A 19,389-nucleotide genomic window follows, 5' to 3' on the forward strand; every position below is an offset into this window, starting at 1 on the left:
CGATTGGTTCCCAAAACCCTCAATCTCCACAGTCGGATTCTATTAGAATGAAAAAGTATCCTGAAACATGTTCGGGACCGTATCAAGTTTTTTTCAAACCTAAACAAAAACCGCTCAATGTAATAACAATATCTAAAGAACTACATAAACATTATTCATCAATTTTGGAAATAAAGAAAACAGCTTTTAATCGATTTCGTGTGTTGGTGGGACAGAGAAAACATGCTAATGAGATAGTTAGTAATCTTCTTTTTACATTAGAATATAATGTGTACATTCCAAGCCTTGAGGTTGAAACTGCTGGGGTAATTGTTGATGGATATGTCAATCTTAAAGATCTTCCTGCTTTTGGTCAGGGTAGGTGGCGTAATGGTGCTATCGCACCGGTTCGCATTCTTGATTGTAATCGCTTATACGACGTCACTGTTGTTGGAGATGAAAAAGTTTATAGTTTATCAGCATCTATTCGGGTCGTGTTTGAAGGTACTGTGTTGCCGGAATTTGTCGAAATTGAGAAAATTTTGTTACCGGTACGTGCTTACATTCCAAAACTCATGTACTGTGAAAGATGTAGGCAGCTTAATCACACAGCGAAATATTGTGCGAACAAAATAAAATGTGGGAAATGTGGTGAAAACCACACTGGGGAAGAGTGTACGATTAAGGAAAACTTGTGTTTTCATTGCAACACCCATCATTTGAGCATTAAAGATTGTCCAATGTACCGGAAAGCTAAAAGTGAATGGAGGAAAACTGTTAAAGAATCACTCAAATTTTCGTACGCAGATGTTTTAAGAAAATCTGATGAAACTAATTTTTTGAACCTTAACAATCGATTTGATGTCCTTTCTTCAGAAATGTCAGAAAGTGATGAAGAACCCGATCTCAATGTTTCTGACACTTTTAATCCGAGAAAAAGAAAGCAGTTAACTCGTCCCAAAATTTTGAGAAAAGAGCCTAAAATTATATCAAAAACTAATACAAATCCAGAAATATCATTCCCTCCATTAGATCCTCCTGGAACTTCGATTTCAGGTTTCACTCAAATAAATAACGAAATACACACAACAAAATCAAGAAATTTGAAAGAAAAAACTCCTGAAACTGCAACACACGTTGTAACAGAACCCCCTCAAACGGTTTCTACTGAAACATTTTCCATTCAGAATATTATTGAGTTTATATGTGACGCTTTTGAAATACCTGAATATATTAAAGCAATAGTTTTCAAATTTATGCCCCTCATCAAATGTATTTTCGAAAAGTTATGTTGTAAATGGCCCCTCATTGCATCTTTTGTTAGTTTCAATGGATAGAAAAATTATTTTTTTACAATGGAATGCAAGAAGTATAGTTCCAAAAAAGGAGTCTTTGATTGTTTTGTTAAATGATCACCACATTGACATTTTCTGCATATCTGAAACGTGGTTAACTGCAGAACTTGACTTTTGTATTGCTGGATATAACATTGTGAGAAGAGATCGCGAAACACCTTATGGTGGTGTGCTGATAGGTATTAGAAATGGAATTGAATTTCATAAACTTGATATACCACAATTCGGAAAAATAGAAGAAGTCTCAATCTCTTGTAGAACAGCAAATTTTCATTTCACCGTTTCATCTTGGTACATACCTCCAAATCCATACAAGTTGTCAAAAGAACATGCTAAGCAATTACTGAATCTTATTCCTGAACCAAGATTTCTGTTCGGTGACTTAAATTCTCATGGAACTGCGTGGGGCGAATCCTACGATGACACTAGAGCTTTGGCTATTTATGACTTATGTGATGAAGAAAACCTAACAATTTTGAACGATGGACATGTTACTCGAATAGGTGCTCCAGCTTCGAGAGATTCCGCTGTTGATTTAACGTTATGTTCCAATTCCTTGGCGCTGCCTTGTTCATGGACGATAATAGAGGATTTGAATGGCAGCGATCATTTGCCCATTTTAACAACGTTTGTGAGTGATAAGACTGTAGAAGGATTTAATTTTCTTTATGATTTAACAAAAAATATTGACTGGTTGAAATATCAAAACTTTTTGTCAGATAAAATAACTGAATATGAAGATTCAACTCAAAATATTCACAACTTTGAAGAAGTATACAATTTTTTGAACCAAAGTATTCTTGATTGTGCTTTGAAAGCACAAACTAAACCATTCAATTCCATTTTTACATCTAGACGAAGAGGACAGCCATGGTGGGATAGTGAAGCTTCGCAAAAGTATAATGAAAAAAAATACGCATTTAAAAAGTTCAGGAAAACTGGTAAAATTGAACATTTCAAATCATATCAACAGCTTGAATATGAGTGTAGGAAAATGTTCCAAAACAAGAAAAAATCTTATTGGAAAGACAAACTCTCATCATTTTCCAGAACTACTGCATTGTCTTATCTTTGGCGTACTGCTAGGAATTTACGTAACAGCAATCATAGTAACAATGAAAGGTATTCTGAGGATTGGGTAGAAGAGTTTGCTATGAAAGTTTGTCCTGATTTTGTGAACAAACCAGCCGATGAATTTAAAAATGAAATTGTTTTTGAAGAATTAAGTGCTCCATTTAAAATGATAGAACTTTCTTCAGCTCTACTTTCAAGCTCAAACACTGCAGCTGGTTTGGATGGAATCAAATTTAAACTTCTACAAAATATGCCAGATTGCTGCAAAAAACTTTTACTATATTTATTCAATAAATTTATTGAAGTAAATATTGTCCCTGAGAAATGGAGATTGGTTAAAGTTGTTCCGATATTAAAACCCGGAAAACCTTCCTGTGATCACCGGTCTTATCGACCAATTAGCTTATTACCTTGTCCTAGGAAATCCATGGAAAGGATTATATTGAACAGACTTGAAAATTGGGCAGAAAAGAATAATATTATGTCACAAACACAATTTGGTTTTAGGAAAAACAAGAGCACTCAAGATTGTTTGGCTGAACTAACTATAGACATACAAACTAGTTTTGTTAAGAAAGAAGACGTACCTGCAGTGTTTTTAGATATAACAGGGGCATATGATTCAGTGAATATCGAGATTCTTTGCTCAAAGTTAGCAAACCAAGGTGTTCCATCGAAATTAGTTGAATTCTTGTATAACTTGATGAAAAGAAAAGAAATGCATTTTTACATTAACAGTAAATTCAAATGTCAGAGGACAAGCTTTTTAGGCCTACCACAAGGATCAACATTGAGTCCATTTTTATATAATTTTTATGTGAGGGATATAGATTCTTGTTTATATCCAGGGGTTAACATGATACAATTTGCTGATGAGAGTGTCATATATAAGTCTGGCAAGAACATTAAAGATTCTGAAGAAAAATTACAGCTAACATTAAACAATTTGAGCAATTGGGCAGACAATTTAGGTATTGAATTCTCAGCACAAAAATCAGAGTTGATGATATTTTCTAGGAAAAAATTGCCACTTAATATATCTTTGAATATGAAAGGAAGTCAATTTGAAAGGTCCTTTTCAGTGAAATATTTAGGAATATGGTTTGACACAAAACTTCTATGGCGTAAACATGTTGACTATATAGTAAAGAAATGTCAAAAGCGAGTTAATTTTCTCAAAACAATAACGGGATCATGGTGGGGTGCGCATCCTCTTGATTTAATTACATTGTATAAAACAACAATTTTATCTATCTTACAGTATGGATGTTTTTGCTTTTCTAGTGCTGCTAACTGCCATTTACAAAAATTAGCTCGTATTCAATTTCGCTGTTTGAGAATAGCTCTAGGAAGCCTTATGTCCACTCATACAATGAGTTTAGAAGTCATCGCAGGAGTGATGCCACTCGAACTTAATTTTTTGGAGCTTAATCTACGCCAGTTGTTTAGATTCCAGAGCAGAAACAATAGACTTATTGACAAGTTGGACCTTTTATTTGAACTAGGCCCGGAGATTAAATTTTTGAATAACTACAAAGTGTTTATTACCATAGACACTTACAACAGTCCTGAGGAAAACATGTTTGATTTTGCAATTGATGAAATACAATTTTCTCCAAAAATAGATTTGAGTTTCAAGAAAGAAGTTGATAAGTTTCCCATGACCTTAAGGGCACACGCACTTAATCAAGTATTTCACAGTATTTTCGAAGGCTTTGATCCTGGTTGTTTTATATATACTGATGGATCGGTATCACCTCAAGGTGCTGGTTTTGGAATGTATCATACGAACTCTTCACAAAGTTTCAAATTAATGACCCCTTGTTCAATATTCATTGCTGAAATGATCGCTATTTATCACTCCTGTGAATACATTAAAAGTTTGCCTCCTTCCAGATACATCATATGCTCAGATAGTATGAGTTCTCTGTCTTCTCTCATATCAGGTCAGTTAGATTCTACAGCTTGTATTTTTACATATAAAATTAAAAAAGCATTGTTAAATCTGAATAATTTAGGATACACAATATCATTGTTCTGGATCCCATCTCACTGTGGAATTTTGGGGAATGAAAAAGCTGATCATCTAGCTAAGCAGGGAGCAATTAGCGACTCGGTTTATTGTAGAGGTTTCCAACATTTTGAACTTTATTCCATCTCACATTCCATAGCATTGTCTATGTGGCAAAGTAAGTGGAATAGCAGCGACTTAGGAAGATTTTGTTTCTCAATTTTACCTCAAGTCAAAAATAAAGCATGGTTTCATAAGCAGTTTTTTGAAAGAAATTTCATAAAAATTTGTTCGCGGATTATCTCAAATCACTATCTACTAGCAGCCCATTTGTTTCGGATTAGACTGTCAAACACGAACATTTGTGATTGTGGTAAAGACTACGAAGATATAGATCATGTTGTGTGGCACTGTTCAAAATATGAACGCTTTAGAGGAGATCTAATAGATTCTCTGAATAAAACATCTAAGTCTTCTAATATATCAATTAGAGATATTCTGGGGCAAAGGGATATGCAAACAATGAAGTTGATATTCGAATTTCTAAAGAGTGCTGGCTTGAAATTATGAAATAGGGTGATTTGCCAATCGTTGTCCCCTTACCCATTGTTGCACGGTATGACTTAAATTGTCAGTATTTCTGCTGTTTTTCAATTTTTTCTCAAAAATAATACTGAATCATGTTAATTGGAATGTTTATTGATGAATTTAGCCTTTTTACGATATTTTCTGCTGTGAAATATGCATCTAAAGACAGTGTTAAGTTTTCTTGTTTTTTCGCGTGATTTTCGTGCTAATTGTTAAACAAAACCTTAAGATTCCTTCTACGGCAAATAAGGTTTCACGTCAGAACAAATCATTTTTCGAATCGGTTTTCTTTACGAAACGTTTGTTGGACAATTTGAACACCATAATTTTGAAAAAGAAATAACGATCCATACATAACTATGAAAAATATCGGATTGTGCAACAATTGGTCCGCTGAATCTCCTCCCGCCCCATTGTTGTGTATAAGTCCACTGAAAGATTTGTATGAAAATTTCAAATTTATTCACTTGTTACCTCCAAAAACGTTGTGTGGTTGTTTAACTGCTAAAAATAGCGATAAATTTTCTCAATAATTTAGTCCTGAATTAGCGCAACGTGTATGATTTGTACGGGAAATGAAAATTTTCATTCAAAAATTCACCAGAGATGTACTAAAAGTTCTAAAAAACTTATTTTTTTGATTTTTGAAATGTTTTTTGGTTCTTGCAATACATTTTTGGCTCACTTACATGCCAGAAATGACATTCGATGTCATGCAAAATATCCAAAATAAAAATTTAAATTTTAATGTTTTTAATTGCTAATTTGAAAGCCGTTTAATTGTAGGATGGAAATAAAAAAAATCGCAACTTACTGCTTTGCATAGCCAATGAGTTTCTTGATATAAATCAACCTTCGCAAAACCATGTCATTGAATTATTGAAAGCTCTATCAAGCAAAGCCTGCAATTTTACAATACTTTTAAATGGATTCCGATTTTTTATTTTAATATGGTTATAACATTTTTTTTTCGTGAAATACTTTGCTTTTTTCTCATATTGGCAAAAAATTATGCTTAAGAATAGGTAAAATTAATATCTAATCAAAGACAAACTTCATTTAAAGCTTATTTGAATTTCATGCGTGATTTTATATGCAAATGTTTATTCTTCCATACAAAATTAACCACGATCATTATAACATGCAACTGAAAAAATACTCGGATTGTCTTAATATGACATGTTTTTTGCTAAATAAGTGAATATTTACGTTAAACTATTGATTTTAGAAATATCTGTGCTCTAATCAACTTTTTTCCACTCAGAATTTTCATATTTTATGACCTTTATTCAAGACACTTCATATTTTCATAAATATATTTTTTCCTATTTTCAAATAATAAAGTTGAAGTTTTGAGATTATTAAATTCTTTGAAAAACATATCTATGTATTTAAAAGTCGGCCAACTTGCAATGTCTGAAAAGTGTCAAATTCACATAAACAGCTTTGACTTTGAGGGACTACTTTTTTATCAGATTTATTTTGAAGTCCTTTATCCCGACCAACATTTCAGGCAAAGAATCTAAAAATTGTTCTAAAAAACCCTGTTTCTTAAATTTCGAAACTATAAATCTTAAAGAACTGTATTTCATGTCAACAGCGAACCTCATGGTTTTGATAATAATCTTGCCAAAATATTGAACAGTAGGAAAACTTCGACAATAAATCCCAAAAAACTCGAAGTCAAAGGTTTTAAGACCCGAAATATTACTAATCATGTGCCATTTTTTTCAGAAATTCAAATCTTCCGTCGAGCTAGACCGGAGACATTTGAGTGAAGCTTTATTTCGCTCTTATTATTCAGAAAAAAAAACAGTCATAACTTCGTGAAACTTAATTTGATCATAACAGTTTTTAATGTGAAATGAAGGGTTCTTGAAGATTGATGAAATGCTACAGAGGTTACATTCATCATAAATAATCCCACTTCATGATAAAGATATTCAAAATTAATAAACTTTTTGAAAAGATATATTCAATAAATCAGACGAAACTGTGGGCGTCCATTTTTAAGCTTCCAAGTGATATTCATTATGTAAAAATCCAACCGACTTCCAAGTGAGCCCTAAAGAAATTATTTTATAAAATCACATTTTTTCATAGGGGTTGTGTTGATGGATTAAAACTGCCACTTGATAGTTCGCCATGAGCGTGCACGTCGGTCAGCCAGTCAGTCAGCGAGTACGACCCGAGCGAGCAAGTCGAGTGCAACAGCGCGTAGTTCCCCCGGTTGAGTTGGTCCTGTGGCCCGCCGCGCCGTTGCTGCTACCGATCGCCGGACCAGTCTGCACAGGGGTAAAGGGGGACAAACCAGAACGCGCCTCTTTTATCCATTCACCTTCAAATAGGCACTTTAAAAAGTTTTAAATAGCTTTCAGTGACTGCTATGGAATTTCAATGACACCAAATTTTATGTTGGTTGGACATATAAAGAAAAAAAAATCAATACTGGGCAAAAAATAACTCAAATAACGCTTCACTCAGATATGGCTCCGGTTAAATTCAGCGGCCGGTTTAAGTTTCTGAAAAAAATTTCACGTGAGATTAATGCTTTTCCAGACTTTCAACCCGCCGCATTCGTTTTTTTCGATTTTGGGTCCGAATTTTCCCATTGTGCATTAGACGGTTTATATGGAAGACCCCTTTAAAAAGGGGCCGTCTCTAAATTGGAATTCATTTAAACTAGAAGTTCTCATAATAAGCTTCCGTATCAAATATCAGCCTATTTGACCACATAAGAAGATTTTTTGAAATGTGCAACCATTAGAAAAAATCGGACAACTTTAGGCACGACGTAAAATTTGCTTGTGCAACTATTGGGCACAGACAAGCTGTTTTAAATGATTTTTTAAATTTTTACGTAACTTTTTTCGAACACTTGATCTTTTGGATCTTGTTAACCAATCCTGTATAAATGCAGTCGACAAAAAAAATCGAGTGAATTCGGTTGAAATGACTAAAATACAGCATAAAAACCAAAATCATGTGCTTAGCTGTGCAACGATTGGCAAATCACCCTAAATCAAGAACTTACAACGAATACCTGGAAAACTGACGAAGAAGGACGGAACGTACATGAAGACGGAATACTAGGAAACTGAAGGAATATCATTGAATATCCTGGGACTACAAACGAAAAACATATAGATAACTCAAAGTTAATCAGTTATTTTTGTAGTAATACTAAAAACTAGTTTATAAAAAGTCTTCGGCTCAAAATGATCCTGAATCAAGAGCCTTTAATGTTTGTACATATTTTTGTCAATAAAGGAAAAAAAAAAAAAAAAACCTACTTAAAAATCAAAATACTTGCAAAAAAAGACTTTGATGGTTTAAGGGATTCATCAGAAGGCCATATGCCAAATTTGAGCGGAATCGGACAACAGGAAGGGGTTGCACTGAATCTCAAGTGTGAAAGGGATTCTGAGACATAGTGTTCAAAAGAAGCATAAATAACTGGTTTTTCATCATACATTTTTTCCCTTATCAATCGATTGCTTGATTATGAAGATTTTATTAAAATTTCAGTTAAGACTAATATTCCACCTGAAGACTGAAACTCGATTGGATTTAAAACAAAAAAGTTATGGCTGTTCAAAGATTGTGTTTTGGTTACAAATTGTCCTGTAAAACGTAATGAGTAAAATGTACTCATTGTGTGTTAAACGACAATTTGCCACAAAAATACAATCTTTGAACAGCCATAACTTTTTTGTTTTAAATCCAATCGAGTTGCAGTCTTCAGGTGGAATATTAGTCTTAACTGAAATTTTAATAAAATCTTCATAATCAAGCAATCGATTGATAAGGGAAAAAAATTATGATGAAAAACCAGTTATTTATGCTTCTTTTGAACACTATGTCTCAGAATCCCTTTCACACTTGAGATTCAGTGCAACCCCTTCCTGTTGTCCGATTCCGCTCAAATTTGGCATATGGCCTTCTGATGAATCCCTTAAACCATCAAAGTCTTTTTTTGCAAGTATTTTGATTTTTAAGTAGGTGTTCATTAAGACAAATTTGATAAATTGAATAAAAAATATCCTAAATTTTAATTTTTATTGAGTATTAAACCGTAAATAGCTCTTTACACGATGATACAAACAACATATAAAATTAAAAGAAAATAAAACGCGTGATCAAAAATCAAATTTAAATATGATAACTTCTAAAACAACCATTAGTTGAATCAACTATATGTGAATAGTTGAACGACCAAAATCAATCATAGAAATATAATTGAATCTATTATATTTACAGTTAAATCAACTATACCAGTATAGCTGAATATACCAGAATTATTGTTGAATGCATAAAATCAATCATACAAGTATGGTTGAATCTATTATATTTATAGTTGAATGCATAAAATCAATCATACAAGTATAGTTGAATCTATTATATGTATCTAATGTAGAACGCAAAATATCAATCAGATAATCTATTATATTGATAGTTGAATTCTTCAGATTTATAGTTGATCGAGAATCAATCAAAAATATAGCTGAATGTAGGCGGAATATTGTTGTAAAAATGTACTTTGTTCTCCGTGTTTGGACATTATTTAAAGCTTATTTACAATTTTTTATGTTGAAGTTCGTTACCTAATTATTTTTTAAAATTTTAGTTGAAATGCTAATTGATGTGCTTTTCAATGCGTTTTGATGTGCTATAACCCATGGTTTTATTTTATTTGCAAAAAAAATCTAATTAAATCAATTAAAAACCTGGCAAGATCCGGCCATTTGATTTTAAAATAGTCGACCAAAAATCTGGGCAAATATGGTAAAAACTCAGAAATTACTTAACAAAAATCAAAAAAAAATGTTTCCATCAAACTCATCAGCAGATTTTGAATCGTATTTTTGCCTTCCAAAAAACCTTTGATGATTATTTTCATAAAACTGGTTCAAAAATTTTTTCAACACTATTTGTTTTTTTTTTGATTTCGCAAATACCGTGAAAAATTCCGGGCAAAATCCGGGCTTATTTTCAATGAAATTCGAGCAACCGAATTGTGCTGGGCTTTTTACAAATTCTGTCTTAAATATCCGGACAAACCCGGATAGAACCGGGCAATCTGGCAAGCTTAGCCTAAATCTTTAGATTTGAAAAACCTGGATAAGTGCAACACCTCTTTAAGCCAAGGAATTAGCATTAAAATTCTGTCGCTTATCCTGGTTCGACTGTGCTTCGTAAAAAATTTCGTTTGCAGTCGCAGAAAATTGATTTATTTAAATTAATTTTGTGATTGAGTCGAGAAAACTGTATTGACCAAGAATTCTCATATCATCCTACGTTTCTAGCCATGTTGTAGGTCAGAATTTTGGAACAAACAAAACAATTCCACTGAAAAGATCTGTCACTCTTAATTACAAAACGTTTGACTTGAAAAATGCTCATAAATTCCAGGGTCAATAATTAGTCCGCAACTGACTGGCTCTCCCCTAACTTCATCTAATTTTTGTTGGGGGGTCTGTCTTTCAGTAGGTCAAAATATTCCAGAAAAATGTCCAACCGAAAACAACAAAAAAGAGGGGAAACACAAGTAACAGCACCGTCTTCAATTTAGCCCCATTGCGTACGATTAATTTTGTCTGTGGCGTTGCGCGCCTGACTTGAAAACTAAGACGTTAATCGCGTGTCGTCTGCTCCTCACAGTTTGCTCATCACCGGGGTGTTAATTCTTTCCCGTCGTCATCTTCTTTGAGAGTTTGTGTTCCTAACCGTCTCCCACCTCCATCTTCCAGCACCCTCGAAAAAGCGACGTGACGTCGATCATCACAGTTCTCACCATTCTACGGTAATTTCCTCGCCACCCTTCAAACCCAACTTGACGACTCAGCCTCTAGCGCGAACCTTTTTCGGGGAATGACTGATGGAAAGAGAAATTGTATCTCTGGCCACTGCACTCGTGTGACCCAGAATGAGAGGGCTTGGGAAATTGAAATCTAAATAAGAGGGTTTTCATCTGGGTTGGTATTTTATTTTTCTTCATTCTCCCTTTTTTCCCCAACAAACATATTTGAAAGTCAAAATCACGGTTGGTGTCTGAAGGCAACTGAAGCCGAATGACTGAATTAACTGTCTTCGCAGAGGGGGAAAACACGGAATTATGCCCGATAAAACCATTAGAGACTCAATGTGCGGCAGCATCCGGGCCTCAAGTTGCAAGCAGCATCAACTAACAGCGCAATTCAAACAGCAATTAGTCAATCTTTGGTGGCGATGAGCTAAAAGACTCCACTCAACTGGGTGCCTGGGGTGTGAAAAATACTTTCACAGCTCCCACAAACCTACCACACAATGACTGAACGAACAGCAAATGCCACAATTCCATGGGTGAAACATAAGGGTCATCGAAATGTGCTGCAATTTTGTTGCCGGAATGCCGGTTGTGTTATCTGAAGAATGTTTTTAAGTTATGGTGACAGATAGTTTGAAAAGGTTTCTGGGAAAAAAATGCGAACGCGATTGTAATTGAGATAACAGGGCCTCGGACGATGGTTTTGCTTCAAATTTGAGGAAAAATATGAAACGGATTTGAAGTGGAACCACTTGATTCCAATGAATGTTTCACTCAGTACAAAATTACAAATTTTGGAGATATCTAATTGTTTTGAGGGTGGTTGATTTTAAGAACCATAACACTTTTTAAAACAGCCGAATGAAAATTCTGAACTGTGAATCCACTATTTCAATTAAACTCGTACCAAATTCCCGAAAACGTACCAATACATTAAGGCGTGGCGGCCAATAAACACCGGTTAAAGAATTTCCGACAGTCGCCATACACAGAGAAAAGTTTAAAAACTCCTCTTTTTTCCTTGTGTGGCAACCGAAATAAATTCGAATAAATTTTTGATGGTCGTCATGTTTGAACGAAATCGTACGTGGATTTTTAATGTAACACAAATCCGCGATATCGTACCTATAGGAAAAAATCTTCAGACTTAAAACTCGAATTTGTTTCCTTAATTTGACTTGTAAAACTTATACAGGGTTATATTTAATTGAATTTTCGCAAATTTTATTACAGGACTATTTTGATTTTCAAAATGTCGTTATTTTTGTTATTTTTCATTTTTCTAAGTTTTGTAAAAAAAAGCATAAAAGCTTCCAAAAACTAAAAATGTTATAAAAATTGTTTGAGAAACAAAAGGGCTAAAAAGGTGTTGTCGGAGCCGTGGACTGTAAATTGCTCGCGTTGGGAACTGATTCGAAGTCCGAAAACACAATTTGCCGGAAGTGCAAGGAATTTGCTTTTCACTTAAATAATAATACTAAATTGTTCTCTTAACTTATATTTACAATATGTACACTATTTACACAACTTGGATTTTCTTGGAAAAACATATGGAGGAATATAAACTTCGGAACTTTTCATAAGGTGCTCGCAAGCGGAAGTCTAAAACGGAACTGAATTCAAAATTCAAAAAATGGCGACATCGTTCACTCGTTCTCGTACGGGGTGTGTGTGTGTGTATTCATACAGCAGGCAGCAGCCAACGGTCGTTTTCTTTCACGCATACACACGCAGGTTCTCGTCGATTGCGATTGAATAGGGTGGTGCGCATATGTCGAAAATTAGGGTGGCGCAAAATATTTTAATTGTTAGGATAATCTTAATTTTCAAGCTTGGCTTGAACATACTCCCCCCGGGGCACCACTGTCTTTGGATATTTCTCCGTTGTCCAGGATGGGAAGAGGAGCCAGCTTATGAATAGGACGTTTAATAGAACCATTCCTTGTTCGAAGATTCACAACTCTAACACAACCGTCCCTTCCAGGGAAGGTTTGTTCGATTATTCCAAGTTTCCATGATTGAGGTGGCAGATTATCATCCTTCACTAGGACCACCATTCCCGGGCGAATATTTGGTGTCTTTTTGGTCCATTTAGCACGACCTTGGAGCTCGGTTAAATATTCTTGAGACCATCTCTTCCAAAATTGATTGCGGAGCACTTGCACATATTGCCAACGAGATAGACGGTTTTCGGGGATGCCATCACAGGTTGGTTCCGGAATAGCCAATAAGGGACGATCAGCTATGAAGTGTCCTGGTGTTAGAGCATCAGGTTCAGCCGGGTCTTCAGGATTCGAGTAAAGGGGTCTAGAGTTCAGCAGGGCTTCGATTCGGATGAGTAGCGTTTGAAATTCAACGAAGTTTAAGCGGGCGTCCTTCGTCACCTTCTTCAGTATAGTCTTCACGCTCTTTACACCTGCTTCCCAAATGCCCCCCATGTGAGGAGCGTTAGGAGGAATCATTTCCCAGGAAATTTCCTTTGGTAAACAAAATTCAGAAATTTTTTGCTGGGTGAGTTGATCCTTGAGCATTGAGTACAGCTGATGGAGTTCATGCTTAGCACCAACAAAATTGGTGCCATTGTCGCTGAATATTATTTCGGGTAAACCACGACGACCAACGAATCGATGCAAACATGCTATAAATGCTTCAGTAGCTAGATTCTCGACGACTTCCAGATGTAGTGATTTGGTAACAAGGCACACAAAAACGCAGATGTAACCCTTCACCGGGGAGGCCTTTCTTTGATTCTGCTTTAGGAAGATTGGACCAGCAAAGTCGACACCTACCTTCAGGAACGCTGGTGACCTTTCAGTTCGGCTTCTCGGCAAGTCACCCATGTACTGGTCAAGCAGTTTCGGATTCACCTTAAAACATTGCACGCAGCTCCTTGTAATTTTGCGCACAGTCGACCTCGCACTCAGGACCCAAAACTGACTCCGGAGAATTGCCATGAGTGCCGAGGGCCCAGCATGTAAATGCTCACGATGGAGAGAAGCAATAAGAGATTGCACCAAAGGATGTTCATTCGGTAGGATAAATTGATGCTTGGTGGCGTATGGCAAATTGGAATTTTCAAGACGTCCTCCCACCCTAAGACACCCACAGTCATCTAGGAAGGGACTCAACTTCTCTAATCTTTTGGACGGTTTCCCACATTTGATTCCTTGTATTTCGTCCATAAAACACTGCGACTGTATGGCCCTTATAATCAACATCATTGCCATTCGCATTTCGGAAACAGTAGGAAATTCTCTCAACTCACGATCATCCACCGACTTCTTCTTTATGTTCGTACTATACCGCCAAACGTACGCGATCACACGTTGCAACTTTCGAAAATTTTCAAATTTGCTAAACACTGGTAGTTCTTCGAGTTGTATTGCCGGACAAACGGTTAAATTACACTTTAGTTCGGGAATTTCACTATCCGGTAGATTATTTGGCACTTCACATAAATACGGTTCACATCGCAGGAACATAGGTCCATTCCACCACAAATCATTTGTAGCCAGCTGACTGGCTGATTGCCCACGCGACACAACATCAGCCGGATTATCAAACGTACGAACATAATTCCACTTAAAATCCGACCCACTCGCAATAATCTCAGCAACCCGATTTCTTACAAACACATCTAGTTGGCCTGGACTTTTTCGCAACCAAGCGAGCACGATTTGGCTGTCACTCCACAGCAGTTTTTCTTCAAGTGGTAAACAAACAGCAGCAAGAACTTTCTTCACTAATCTGTGCAGTAAAAGTGCCGCAAGCAGCTCTTTCCTCGGGATAGTCAGGACAGATTTCGGTACCAGCTTGGACTTGGCGGTCAACAATCGGAGAGATGCAGCCTGTCCCGGAACCAGAGAGCGGATATAAACGCAAACACCGTATGCGTTTTGAGAAGCATCGGCAAACCCATGCAGCTCGTACCGGATGGCATTTGGAACGACAACTTGGCGAGGAATCTTCAGCAGACCAACACTTCCGATTGCTTCTCGAAAGCGTTCCCATTCATCGATCAAATCACTGGATAAATTTTCATCCCACTCAATTTCTGCCTTCCACAATCGTTGCATCAGGAGTTTGCCAATAAGAATAACAGGAGCGGCAAGCCCCAGCGGGTCGAACATTCGAGCAATAAGAGACAACACTTGTCGCTTGGTGGGAACGGATATATCGGAAGTAGGCAAGGAAACAAATAGCAAATCATCATTCACTGGATCCCACATCAGTCCGAGGGTTTTTATCACTTCATTTGGCCCAAAGTTCTCAATTTTCACTAACTTTTCCTTATTTTCTTCAGGTATGTTCACTAACAGTTCCGGACAGTTGGAGGCCCACTTGTGAAGCGGCATGCCTCCGGAAATTAACATTTTCTCCAACTGTATGCGAGCCTCAGCTGCCTCGGCGATGTAATCGAATCCAAAAAGTGCATTATCTACATAAAAACTCCTTTGGACGATCTCAGCAGCTAGTGGATAATTTTCCTTCTCATCGATTGCAAGCTGCTGGAGGGCACGAGTTGCCAGAAACGGGGCCGAAGCTGTGCCGTATGTCACAGTGGTTAATTCCAGCACACGAAGAGGTTGAGACGGATCATTCCTCCAAAAAATCCGCTGAAGGGATGAATGACATTCATTCACTCGGATTTGCCGATACATTTTGGCAATATCGGCGCTTAACACATAACGAGGCTCTCGAAAACGAAGAACGATCGATTGGAGGTCCTCCTGAGGAATGGCACCGATTTTCAAGACGTCGTTCAATGATAAACCGTTCACCTTGGCCGAAGCATAAAAAACCACACGGCACTCAGTAGTGGTGTTCGACGGTCGAAGAACTGCATGGTGAGGAAGATACCACCTTTTTGCTGTTTTTGAATCAGCTGATTCAAATATTTCCCTGCAGTGCCCAAGTGCTTCGTACTCGTGCATGAATTCGACGTATTGTGACTTCAACTCTGGCTGGTCGACAAGGCGTCTTTCCAAAGCGAAAAATCTTCGAAGAGCCAAATTTCTTGAATCACCCAGCTCGCCTACGGAATTGCGCAACGGTAGCTGAACAATATACCGACCAGAGTCGTCACGCTGATGAGTGGCTAAAAAATGCTCCTCGCATTCACTTTCTTCGGTGGAAATCGTTTGCTCTTCGGGAACTGATTCAATTTCCCAAAACTTTTTGACGGAATCATTCAGTTCTTCGAAGGTCACGGCGTTAGATAACACTAGTTGTTCTGGCTTACCATCTGGATCGCATTCACCACCCACCACCCAACCCAGTTGGGTTTCACGAAACATTGGGAGGTTGTCGGCTAGTGAAATCACACCCGGTAAAAGCAATTTGAGGAACCACTGGTTACCAAGCAGCATATCAACTTTGTCCGAACGATGGAAACATGGGTCGGCGAGCTCAATCCCAGGAGGCAGCGAAAAGGAACGGATGTCTACATCAACCGTTGGGAGGTTTGATGTTACTTGTTGGGTGATAAGACAATAAACATTGGCGGCGAAGGAGGAATATTTTGAGCGGATTTGTACAACAGCAGCACCAGAGGAATTTGTCTTCGTGCCATTGACGCCAGCCACTGTCACATTCGATGCGACCCGCTTTAAATTCAGCCTTGTTACCATGGAATCTGTTATCAAGTTTGCTTGGGATCCGCTGTCTAATAAAACTCGACAAGGGTGGAGGGTGTTGTTTTTGTCTAACACATTTACGACCGCAGTTAGCAACAAAACCTGATGGGCTGCAGTTTGCTTATTGGAACATGCTGCTGTTGTCACTTCTTCAGCTTCGGGAGTCTTACTGAGAATGGTGTTGGCCAATGAGGAGGAATTTTCAGCAGCTGATATGGAACCGTCTCCGACATGGAGCAGAGTATGGTGGCGTTTGCGACACTTGCCGCAGGTTTTCTCCGATGGACAATTCATGCTCAGGTGATTTCTTCTAAGGCAGTTGAAACACATTTGCTTTTCCTTTACCATGGTCAATCGTTCTTGGACGGAAAGAGCCCTGAATTCAGGACAGGTGTAGTTAGCATGATTCTCAGAACAGATTTCACATTTGATCATGGCTTCGTCTTTCGTGATGATTGCAGTGTTGGTTCTCGTGGACAGGAGTTTCCCACCGGATGGTTTGGATTGCGGTTGATTGTAGCTTTGATTCGCTGCTTCACACCTTTCAAGAACAAAGCATTGCTCTTTTAGGAACTTCATCGTGTCATGATATGAAGGGAGGTCACCGTGCTTGATTGTTCCCTCCCAACGACGGCGAGTGTCTTTGTCCAGCGCATTTGTCAACAGATGGACTAACATTAACTCCGAAATACCTGTGAACTCCTGCTCGAGATATTTGAGTGATTCTACATGTCTCGTGCATTCGTCGAGGAGAGCCCTTAATTCAGCGTGATTCTCCTTCGCCATGCGTTTCAAATTAAATAGGCCGGTAATATGAGTGTCAATAGTGTGGCGCTTATTTTCAAAACGCTCCTCGAGAATTTGCCAAGCATGGTCATAGTTTCCCTCGTTAATGGTCTTAGCGTCAATCAACCCGGCAGCCTTTCCAATTAGGGATTTCTCTAGATGGTATAACTTTACTGCCGGGGAATCAGGGGATTTATCGACAAGGTCTTTGAAAACTGCCTTAAATTTCGGCCAACTTTCGTATTGACCATCAAAGGTGGGAATGGGCATTCGAAGAGGTTGGTGGATAATTAGAGCTGATGGATTACTCAAGGGAGATGGTGCGGCAACGGCATTTAATGAGATCTGTTCAGAATGTTCCTCGAGGGCAATCGAAACTTCTAAGTACAGTTCTTCGAATGCTTTGAAATTCTGATAATGGATTTCAACTTCATCAGAGGGAACGAGCTCGAGAATCTTATCTTGGAAGCATTTAGGGGAAAGGTTTCCTAAATGGGCCTATCGGGTTAAATGACCCTACGGCTGTTTGATGAAATGGCTGACTAGACAGCTTATCTGACCAATGTATTTTGAGGGTGATACGCTTAGAACATAAGGCAAGAAAGAATTTTATGAACTTACAAACTTAAAAAAAATTAAAAAATCATACAAGGTTTTGATACATTTTGATGTAATATTTCCACTTTTAAAAATTATACGTAATGAAACTTAAAACAAAAACTAGGATGGTTTTTGTTTCTTACTCAAATGAACTTTAGGAATTAAACATATTTTAGCTTTTGTGAAGGTTTAATAATGATTATATAGTGGAATAATAGAGTGTTTTTGTATGCCCCCATCATGTTTGTAAAATGCCTCCATCCTAAAATAACAGGTTAAATAGAAAAAATAAATGATTTTTTTCATTGAACCTTCAAATCTAAGCTCTGAATAACATCTTAAGAGAGAAACGAAGATCTTAAAACAGATTTGATAAAGTTTTTCTCATGGATGAACTGCCTCCATAGTATGGCAACCCTAACTTTTGTTTTATTCCATAAAATTATAATATACATAGATTTTTATAAAACTTCAGCTTTGTCGTACGGAAATTATTGCTTTCTAGCAGTTTCAATAAAATTATACGGAAATATTGCCCAAAAAACAGAAATTTTGTTCAAAACATAAATAGGCGCATTTAGCCCGCACGGTTTGAGGTTCGGCATTTTAGACAACACTTATAATAAAATCATTTTCTTGGAAACAGAAGAAAACTTTAACATAAAAATTACTCCAATGTATAGAAAACAGATGCTTGCACACGTGTATATAGTTTTTGTACACATATTCGATGATATTTGATTAAATCAGTGTTCTGCTTAATAGGCGCATATAGCCCGCTCCTCCCCTATACTCAACATATGCTTCTTTTATCGATAGTTGATAGGCTTTTATCTTACCTCGAGATAACTGGACATCCGATCCATCTTCAGGATACAAAGCATGGAAAATTTTGGCCACTTTACCATTCTCGTGCTCCCGGCGGTGCATGAGCGCCGTGACCTTATCCATAACCTCCATTTTTTCCACCAACTTCGTTTGCTTCTTGCACCCTTATTCTTGTTTATGGCGTATCTGAGTTTCGATCGAACGAATACTTTCGAACGAATTCGAAAAGGTTATTCTTGTTTTCGTTCGAACGCGATACGTTCGAAGTTGGTGTTACCCGATCGAGTTAGAAATTTCGAAGCCCGGGTGACGTTTCTCGCCAGCCAATTGAAAGTAAACAGAAGTCATGCTTTTGTGATTTTTGACCCGGTCGGTGAAGAAGGTAAAAGGACAATTTTCAACGAAACGGACCTGATCGCCAAAAAACCATCAACAGCAGGGGAAACCAGCAGGAATAATTTCTGGTATTGGTTAGATAAGAAACGAGTCGGAGCCGATAGATAAATACCAGTCCGTTGTGGAAAATCACAATATTTATTAACGACATGTTACGATTATGCGGAAATAAAAATTTATCTTAATCTAGAATATTTCGTCATTTAGATGTAAAAAAATTCAAAAAATGTATCCCGAAAAAAAAATGAAATTTCAAACCTTCTATCGTGAATTAAATTAAATTATTTTTCCTCCGAATTCCTGTTAATTTCACACAAAATATGTTCGCAA

At 37.1% G+C, this 19,389-nt stretch overlaps 2 protein-coding genes across 3 annotated transcripts in view; both read right to left on the reverse strand.

The window, feature by feature from the left end:
• The window catches only part of LOC129757940 (spectrin beta chain, non-erythrocytic 1-like), a 254,976-nt gene that overhangs the window by 127,961 nt on the left and 107,626 nt on the right, over positions 1-19,389 (reverse strand). The window lies entirely within an intron of this gene.
• Positions 12,640-18,795, reverse strand: LOC129753522 (uncharacterized). Its single transcript, XM_055749346.1, has 2 exons — positions 18,675-18,795; positions 12,640-17,696 (listed from the first exon to the last, which is right to left on the reverse strand). The coding sequence occupies exons 1-2, from the start codon at positions 18,793-18,795 to the stop codon at positions 12,640-12,642; spliced, it is 5,178 nt and encodes a 1,725-aa protein (XP_055605321.1).

Source organism: Uranotaenia lowii, chromosome 3 (genome assembly GCF_029784155.1).
Source record: "Uranotaenia lowii strain MFRU-FL chromosome 3, ASM2978415v1, whole genome shotgun sequence".
Lineage (NCBI taxonomy): Eukaryota > Metazoa > Arthropoda > Insecta > Diptera > Culicidae > Uranotaenia > Uranotaenia lowii.